The sequence below is a fragment of the Acanthisitta chloris genome, unplaced genomic scaffold, assembly GCF_000695815.1.
Source record: "Acanthisitta chloris isolate BGI_N310 unplaced genomic scaffold, ASM69581v1 scaffold15825, whole genome shotgun sequence".
Taxonomy (NCBI): domain Eukaryota; kingdom Metazoa; phylum Chordata; class Aves; order Passeriformes; family Acanthisittidae; genus Acanthisitta; species Acanthisitta chloris.
This window is the reverse complement of record NW_008672256.1, coordinates 13,419-23,273: the sequence shown is the minus strand read 5'-3', so window position 1 is coordinate 23,273 and position 9,855 is coordinate 13,419. Positions and strand designations below refer to the sequence as shown.

The window sequence follows — 9,855 nt, the reverse complement described above, 5'->3', positions numbered from 1 at the left end:
TCCTGACTTTTAGGAATACACATGTTATTTTCACATTCGGTGTTTCTCCCATTCTCACCCATTCATGTGATTGGGGCTTTTAGCAGCATTTTGTTCCTTCAAAGTGTTATGCAGATGATGTTAATTAACCTGCCTCTCCCTGACTGAATAAGAAGGAGTGTGTTTCTATGGCCAAGCAGGAGTAAGGCTTCACATGGTAAATTATTTGCATGATATCTGTTTACAAAAATCAGTTTTGTTTGTAAAGAAACGGAAGGAAGTAAAAATAAAGCTATTGTAGAGAAAAGCCTTTGAAATAATAGTAAGCTTGTGACACTGAACAGTCAGAGGAAATCAAATTTTTTCTGACCTGTGATGAAAGTTTCTTTACTTTGTGGTGATGACATTGTACCTGTATAGACAGGGGTGTTTCATATCACACTCCTTGTTGTACTGCACTTTACATTTTTTATCTCTAACGTTTTGGGCATCTTTATTCGAACTGTCACTGTAATCCAGAAGTCACACTACATTGTTTGGTAGTAAAACTAAGCCTCTCAGTTCCTGTTGAAATAGACACTAAAATCAAAATTATTATATTTATGTTTAAGTTATACCCAACATGAGTTTTTGAAGATCCGAAGAAATATCTTGTCTCTTCTGGTACATATATTTGGTTTTTGACGTTGGTAACACTTGCACCCATTTATTTTTGATAGCTCATGCCAGGTTGATGTTTAGGGACACTGTGACTGTGGAAGATGCTGTAACTGTTGTATCAGTGATGGAATCTTCTATGCAGGTAAGGTTTCTTGCAGACATTGCCACTGCTGCAATACCACATTTAAGGGATTCAATTTGTCATGTAGACCTATGCCATCTCCCTTCTTCTCTTTGGAAAGGGTTTTATAGACACATGGAAAGTAGGTCATCAGAGACCTTGACAAGTCCGTCTTGATTGTTAAAATCCTTAAACAGAGATTATACTGGAAAATCTTTTTTTACAGACTTTGCAGTCTAAGTGAAGTTTTGGTGTATTATTTACTTTTGGTAATCTGCATTTTAAAGTCTTTTTGGGCCAGAAATTGTGCGTTTAATAGCCTCTGATGGGTTTTTTCTTCCATGATGCTATGTAGTCACTCATTAACTAGGTATGACAGAACTAAATCATCCTTTGGAGCAAGTTCAAACCGTTGCCAAGACCTACACTTTATTTTGCCATTAAATCATTTTAAATTAGGTTGGCAATAATAGTAAAACTCATAACTTTTAGAAGACTAATTTTACTCTGAGAAACCTTAGAATTGCGAAACTTTGGTTGGACTGAAATTTGTGCATTCCAGTTATCATGTGGATTTATGTAATGTTTCTATGTAAAAAGGCAATGAAAAATGTGGAAGGCTGTAAAACTATTAGGATGTTGAAAAAGCAGCACATTTAGAATTAAAAAAAGGAATGCAAATATGATAGAGGCTTTTTTGTGGAAATGTGGAAAATATTATAGACACTATTGCTTCAGATAGAATATTTTTAAGAGAAATAAATCCTCATGCTTTGGAGTAGGAAAAAAAATGACCACAAGCAGATTATCCAAAGTTTTATGCATGGGGGTTTTTAGGATGTCTGAAATACTTGGGTTTGACTCTGTCAGAAATGGTGTGCTCCACTGCACAGCTGAGTGGTCTGATCCAAAATGGCATTTCCCATGTGTCTGTATAGGTTGATCTGAATATATTCAAATTAAAACAGTTTTGTACAGCACCCACTAACTCAACGGGCCTTTGCAGGAGTAGACATGCTCCTTTTTTGGAGGCAAAGCTCTTCAGGATAGATGCACAAAGTCACATATGGCAGGTAGGCACCTGTGAGCTCCCCTGTTCTCTTGGTGAGGGTTGAGAGACTAATTGTTTTTGTGACACAGATAATCTACCACACAGCGTTGCAAATGGAATTTATCTCAGAATTACTACAGGGCCTGACCTTATTAAGTAGGAAAAGATTATTTTGCTGCCTGCTGCAATTCATCTTGCACTGTTTGAAGAGCTCAGCTTTGCAGTGACAGCACTGCATCTAAGTTAAAATATGAAGCTGTTGAAACAGCAGAAGACATCACATAACTGTTCATTAGCTGTAATTAAACCTGTAATTAACTAGATGGGAATCTGATGGGACAGTGGTTTCAAAGCAATGTGGGTTTGGATATAGGGGCTCTGAAATACCAATTTCTTTTTTTTTTAACAGAAAAAAAGTGAAATGTATCCATGTAATAATAATAATGAATGTATGATCTGTGTGTCTCTCTGCCTTGTCAGCATTACCTGTGGGTCACTGTTTCATTTTTATACGGTCCTTGCCCTCAAGGGCTGCAGTTTGCCTAACAAGCATTTGTCTACTAAATCAGTGAGAAATTTGCCTGAGTTATGACTGCAGAATCCTGCCTGGGAGCAGTTGGTGTATTCACTGTATTTGCTCCACTCTTCACTTCTTATGAGCAAGTAGGCAAATGTGCATATTTTTGCTAGGAATCTGAAAATTGGAGATCTGCTCTCTAGGGTGAAATTTTACTTTCCTCCTGGAAAGTATAAATGATTCACTGAAACAGTTTCTTTTTGAAGGAAGTGATTTATTTGTTTTATTTTAAAAGATGCAATGTTTACTCCTTGCAAAAGTTTATTTTCAGAAATGGATTCCTTCTCTAGGAAAAAATCCCACAGCATTTTATATATATACACCCTGTGCTTTCTGCCTAATTGTCAGTCTGTCGGATGAGGTTGTAAATGAGAAAGTACCAGTATCATGCTTGAAGGACTGGCTGCCACCTTTAGCTCAGCAAACTCTGTCTTCAACACTGTCTTTGCAATAAGTCATGTTCTTGCCAGTATAAAATTAAAAGTTCACAGTTCTACTGTGAGTGTTCAGATATTTCTTGTGAGTTTTCTTTTCATCACCAACCTAGTTCACTGGGGTTTTCTGTTTGTTCTGTCCTCTAATTCACCCTTATATTTCTCTTTCTTACTTTGTGAGCATATTCCAATCCCCCCTGGCTTGATCTTCTCTTTGCCTCATTTTCTCTAGTTAACATTGTCTTCCTCCTTCTCCTGTTCATGTTTCCATCCCTATTTTATTCCCTTTCCAATCCCTCTCCTTTTACTCCCTTTTTATATGTTGTCTTCCCATCCCTAGGAACTTTTACACCTTCCTTTCTGCTAACTTTCCCTGTAATACTTTCTGGTTTTCTCTTTCTGTTCTAGATCCTCTGTCCTCGGTTCCACAGTGTGTGGTTTTTCATATGGTTGCCTTCCTCTACTCAAAATGATATCAGAATCTCAGAGGGGCAGATACCTCAGGGATGTAAGCACCAGCACATGAATGAAACAGATACCTTGAATTCAGTTCCATCCCACTTAGAATTTCACACACACACACACACAGAATATATAAAATAAGCTCATTGTGATGGCCAAATAAAGCATTGCAAAGTCACTGAGGACAAGACATTTTTGTACCCCATGGCTATATATCTCAGGATATATGATCATGTAGTCCTCTTTTTTCCCCAATGGATCCTTAGGTCACAGGTTGACAGTACTCAACTTTTGTCAGTGTTTCGCTCAATATTTTGTTTATGACCTGCTGTGCTAAAGTTGATATTCAAAATTTCTTCATGTGTTTTTCTGTAGAATTAATCTCCAGTGTATTTCAATAGTTCAGAAACATCAATTTGTCTGTCCTTACCCAGTCCTTGTGAAGTGAGGGGATGGTGCTACTCCTGTTCTATGATCTGAAGCTGAATTAAGCACAATCCAGAAGAACCTGTCCACTGCAGCATACCCCATGAGAGATGGTCAGGGCCCCAGTTTCACAGTAGTAGCACTTTGAGTGTTTGAGCACATTTCCTGTTGTCTGCAGTTTCCTTCTCTGCACACACCACATCAGGATCCAACGTACAGGTTTATTGTCTTTCAAAACCTTTTCCTAACTGGCTCATTCTGAATCACAAGGACTGGAACCCAGAGATAGAATCTCGTTCTCTTTGGCTGCTTTTAACTGTCCTGACCAAGAGGCTGAGTCCCTGCCTCATTAAGTATGAACCTTCCAGTTCTTGAAGCAGACAGAGCAGAGAGGTTCTGCAACATTTTCCATGATGACAGGGTAGTGCTACTGTGTGGAATAGATCTATCATGTTCCTGAAGTGATACACAGAAAAAACCCAAGTGATAACTTCAGTGGGATGCATTAAAGGTTGCATGGGCAGCCTTATTTTTAGCAGTGTGTAGATTTAGAGGGCTTTAATTAGCCACCAGAATTATGTTTTTCAATGTTTTTTATTTTTAATACAAAATGTTAACATTTCATAATGGGAGAACCAGAAAATTTGTGGTCCACGTGATGTCATATGTAGCAATTTCTGGATCTAGAGACTCCTTTGACTTTTGCTATGGCTCTCATGGCACTTGATATGCATCTTGTTCATTAGTTGTGTTGAGCTTTATAGATTAGACAGGAGAGGTAAATGGTAGCTAATCTGTGGAGAAAGAGAAGGTTAGTGGTGCAAGGTGGTTTGTTCCAAAGCCCAGTTAGCTACAGAGCTATCCTAGGTTATTTGTTGTGGAGCAAATCACTGTGCAGATGCTCTGTTCCAAATAAAAACTACTTCGTTTTTACAAGGCTTAGCAAATTTTTCCCAGATTAAAATCATTTACAATTCACTGGAATTATTCCTGAATAGTCAGTTATTCTCAAAGAACAATTCAGAAATATTTTTGCCAGACAATCTGCCCTGTGTTGGCGAGCCTTAATACCCAGGTCTTTCCCTTTAGAAAATTCGGCAAAGGTAATGAAAACTAGCAGTCAGAACTTCAGTTATAAAAGTTGCTCACATGGGCAGAATTTTTACAAGGTGTTTGGAAAACTTCTTTAGTCCTAGTTTTCATTTTCAGTCATGATGTTCTCAAGCCTTAGGTGGACTTCCCATTCTTTGTATCAGTAAAAGTAAACAAGTATGATTAGTCTGCAGTCTTGATCATGTAGCTGCTTTGTGTGTGTGAGCAAATTTGCCTGTGAGAGCAAACCTAGTAGGATTATTTGTGTGAATACAGTTAGCTAATATTTGCTACCTTAAGCTTTAAAATATCTGAGGGAGAATTTTGGATTAAATGGTCTCTGCTGTATAAATTTGGTGCTGAATAATAAAGATAGTTTCCTATTTTATTTATTTCTTTAATCTCTTTGGTGATACAGGGGGGTGCACTTCTTGGAGGCATCAATGCCTTACACACCTCATTTCCAGAAAACCCAATGGCACAGTACCAAACACAGTGTGAGCTCATACTGGAGCGGCTGGAGCTGCAAGACATCCTGCACAGAGAGCTGCAAAGACTTGACAGGTTGTAACAAAATAATTCACAAGTGAAAAAGAATTTGTTTCTCAATAATATCTGGGGAGAGTCTAAAAATTGAGTCTGACATTGGGAAGGGACTTGTTCTTTAGAGGACATGGATAATCAGGGAAGTTGTTTTAAAGTAGCACTCTGGGAACATCACAAGATCATTTCTCCCACTGGGTTATGGAATTTACAAATATTTTAAGAGCATTTTAATCAGTTCCCAACTCATATCTCAATACTGTGCTCAGATAAGTTTCGGCAGAGCTCCTTAGAGTTAAAATACCACATTCTGTAGCTGAGAAAACTGTTTTATATAACCTTTTGTTACCTGCTTGGTAAAATACAGCATGTTTTTTTAAGCCTTCTTTTCTGTTGGGCTTGTCAGGACCCTTCCCTTTCTGTTAATGGAAAACATAAACCTGAATTAAACTTCTGTTCTTTTGGGTGATTTCTGGTTTCTACACACTGGAATTTTTACTATCTCATATCTAGTTTTCAGCTCGTTGCAATAATCTTTGGAAAATGTATTTGCTGTTTTTAGTAGAAAACTTTTAATATACTGAGGGTGAGAGAAAAACACTAGGATTGGAAGAAAAATAATACCAAAAATAGCATTTGTTTCCTGAAAAGAGATTAGACTCTATAGAAAGTCTTACTTTCTAGTTGTTAAAGGAAGATAAAAGATCAATGTTGTCAAAGGTAATGGAAACAGCTGGGGAAATGCACTTTTCCTTTAAGCATTTTGGAGACTTATTTTGTAACTCATATTAATGATATCTTAAATAACCACAGAGGCAATAAAAGCAGATGAATGTGGACAGACAAAAGCTAGTTTTAAAGCAGAGATGTTCACAAGGGTCATAGAAATGTAGGATAGGATGGGAGATCAAATACAAAGAGAGGATCAGGTCTGCATTAGACCTTCCTGATAGGAGCTCGTGTTATCTGCTCCAAAGGCCTCCTAGTGATGAGGATTTTCCATTGCCATTGTGTAGTCTCTTCCATGATTGCCCCACCTAATGCTCATACAAGTTTTCCCAATATCCCACTGAATCCCCCGTGCTGCAAATTAAGCTGATTTCTTCTTCCCTCTCTTAAGCAGCTTAGGGAATACTAAATGAATGTCCTCCCTAAAACAACCTATTCTGTGTTGGAAGACTTCTTCCATGCATTCCCCCTAAACTCTATGTTAATAAAACAAGCATATATCTTTCATCCCTTCTTGACGAGTTAGATAATTTCTGCTACTTTCCATCAAAAATTTAAGAATAAACATGTTAGTAAACAATGATAAAAATTACTCTGAAACATACATGTCAGTGTTTTCTCTCTCATATAGCAGAGACACTGTTTATAATGTATAAGAATCATTTCTCTTAGACAATTGCAGTCAGTCACTTTTTGGATGGAACACAGCTGCTTCTCACTTATGGTTTGTGTCACTACACAGCAAACACCAGGATGCTGTCTCCCTTGGAAATGATATGTTTAGGTACAACAGAAGATCAGCTCTACCGAGACTGAAGGGATCACTCATTCTAGCACCTCTATTGTTTTAGAGGCCTCAGAGACTATGGATAGCCACAGACTATTTCAGTTTTATAGGTGATCTGAGATGCTTTCACCCTGTCATGTGGGGTTGTTGGCATGTTGAGTGCATAGAGATTATGGGAGAAACACAGCAACAACCACTATTCCAAGCAATACCTAGGTTTTCCATTCTCTTAGCTTGTTTGAGACTTTGCCTTGTTCAAGAAAAAGTTTAAATAGGTTCCTGCTCTAAAAGATGGTCTTACAGAATACATAATCTGTAAGGGACTGTAGCAATGGATGTAAGTAGTGCAAAGCTGCTGTTTAGTTGGGCTTTTTTTTTCTGATTTCCCAAGGAAGTGGAGTTTAGGTGGTTGTTTTCTCTGCCCATCTGCCTGTCTTCTATTGGGGACACTAATTTCTGACACTTGCAGTTGAATGTGCTGAAAAATCACAGACTGCAACACCAGTTTTCAGAGCCGCATGTGAAAGTTAATAATGTACTTTTGTGACCTGCAGTATTTGTAGCCTTTCATACATAGTAACTAGCACTCATGCCATGAAGAAAAGAAAAAGAAATAAAAACATTTTACTATTGCTTAATTTTCTTTTCATTGTATAGATTGCAAAAGGAAAATTCATGCCACCTGAAGCCTGAAGAGACAGATTTTGGTACTACCACAAGATGTTTGAATGAGGATGCATTTGGGCAGCCAGAGCAAAGGTCTCAGTCAGAACCTTCAAATCAGCAAGAGGATAACTCTGGGCCACAGACTCCTTTGCCTGAAGGCAGCTGTGCAGGGGATATTCCTCTAGAACCCTCGGGCAGTCCAGAGTGTGGTAATAACAAAAATACAAACTACTTGATTCAATACAGCAAGAGAAATAATGATGTTAGCCTGGCATGGTTTGACAGGCTGGAAGAGAGCAGCACTGATGCTGAAGAAGCTTCTCAGAAAAGGTCTCCAGAGCTCAAGATATCTCCAAATAACTTGGCTGCAAAAGCCTCCTGTGAAACATCCTGTTTTGCTTCTGAAGAAAGATCTGCTTCAATATCAAGCAAGGGAAATGGAATAAGAGAGTCACTAGCAACTGTGAGTCCAGTGGGTCCACATGATCCTTTGAAACAGGACAAAGTTTCCGAGTTAAGCAGGAAAAGGACTGGAGAACACAACTGTTCTTCTTCAGAAGCTAATATCCCAGACCCAGCATCACCAAGTGCTAGTGTGCAGGATTCAGTTATTACACAACATGTTTCTAAACGCTGGCAGAAGCTGCACACAGAGAAATCACATGGATTCCTTACAAGTACACAGAACCCTGAGGCAAAGGCCCTTCCTTCAGTATTACCTGCCCCTGGCCTGCCAGATCTTTCAAGTGATGCAGATTCTGTGCTAGAGGAAGAAGGGAACAGTGTATCTCTAGCAGCAAAAAGTACAACAATTTCCATGAGAAAACGAAGTAAAGATCAAGTAGTGAAGGAAACAAAGGTAGTAAGTTCCCATGAGCCAGAAATCCTCGGCAGTGAAAGTCCCCCAGCTGCTAAACTAGCTAAATTTTCTTTCAGACCAAGGACAAAACTTGAACATACTTCAGTGAAGAAAAGTGAAGATTTTTCTCTTTTTCAGAGTGAAACTATTATTAAGCCGGGAGAGCAGCTCCAGGGAAAGCCACTGGCAGAAGAATGCTGCCCTCCTGAGAAAGGCAAGGTGACACTGACTCGCTTAGGGAAACGTAGTTTGGCAAAACAATCAAGCAATAATAAAGGGAAAGAAGAGCAACAGAGTCAGACCTTGGGGAAAGAGAGCAGAGGAAGTGCAACGATACACTCTGATGTCAGTTTTGATGCTGTGTTGCCTCCACCCACTGAGAAGAAGAGGGAGGGAGAAGAGAAGCTTGGTGGCCCCAGCACTGGGAAGGTGTGCTCCAGCACGTTAGCCAAGCTGTCAGCATTCTCTTTTGTATCCCATCCAGAGTCAAAGTCAGAAACCTCCCCTGCCATTAAGATTGACACTGACAAGGAAAGCCATAGTCCACCGCTGAAGATGCACGTGAGCAATCCTAGCAGAAGGAAGAGTTTTGCACTGGGAAATGCTGGTAAAGCCAGTGTGGTCACACAGAAACCTCTCTTCTCCATAGCAGAGCTAGATGATGCTGCATTAGATTTTGATTGGGATGAAGAAGTTACGAAAAATCCAAGCACGTAACATGTCTATCCTCCCAACTACTTAACATGCAGTTCTTCTGAATCATCACCCTTCCATCAATTGTATCCATGGTTTTCAAAGGATTTCACAGAATCATCCTGGACCTGTGTCAACACCAGTGAACATACTTTCTGTAAGGACATATACTTTCCATAAGCTATGGACTGCATGTACTGCAGGGCTGATGTGGCTTTTAGTTTTCTAAAATCTTCCCAAGACTATTTATTTCAGTTGACAGTTTTGATTGACCTGACAAAACCTGTGGATTTGTATGGTTATGTTCATGTATCCACAGTGTAATGATATTGCAGAAGAACAGGCTTCATTGACTGTTACTCTTCATTTCATGTAATAGAGCTACACATGATTCAGATTGTCCTTCCAAATGACTATGCTGCTTTAGAGAAATGATGATGCCAAAGCTATGTGGTTATATTTTGTTCATCTATATATGCTGTTACCAATATTGTGATTTATCATCATGCTATGGTAAGTATTTCTGCATTATCAGTATCATGACAATCTTCCTCCATCTCTGTTTACTGTGCTCCTTGTCACACAGCTGATGTTGAAGAAACAGATCGAGAGTTTTTTGTTTCTGTTTTTTAATTTCAGTTTTAAATACACTGGTTCAGGTGTCTGTGTCTGTATTCTGGGTCATTTTATCTAAACCCAACTTTGTAATAAACACCCGGTTCTCCACTGCAGAGACAACAAATTTCAGGTGATTGAATGGGAGCCCTCAGTAACCA

At 38.9% G+C, this 9,855-nt stretch overlaps 1 protein-coding gene across 1 annotated transcript in view; it reads left to right on the top strand.

Annotated features, from left to right (window-relative positions):
* LOC103802008 (DNA helicase MCM9-like) overlaps nucleotides 1-9,103 on the top strand; it is a gene marked incomplete at its 5' end in the record, with an annotated part of 13,365 nt that extends 4,262 nt beyond the window's left edge. Inside the window, 3 exons of the mRNA XM_009074447.1 lie at nucleotides 699-781; nucleotides 5,221-5,366; nucleotides 7,519-9,103. Of these exons, the coding sequence (XP_009072695.1) occupies nucleotides 699-781; nucleotides 5,221-5,366; nucleotides 7,519-9,103 (1,814 nt within the window). The remainder of the gene's footprint in view (nucleotides 1-698; nucleotides 782-5,220; nucleotides 5,367-7,518) is intronic.
* Nucleotides 9,104-9,855: the final 752 nt, after the last annotated feature.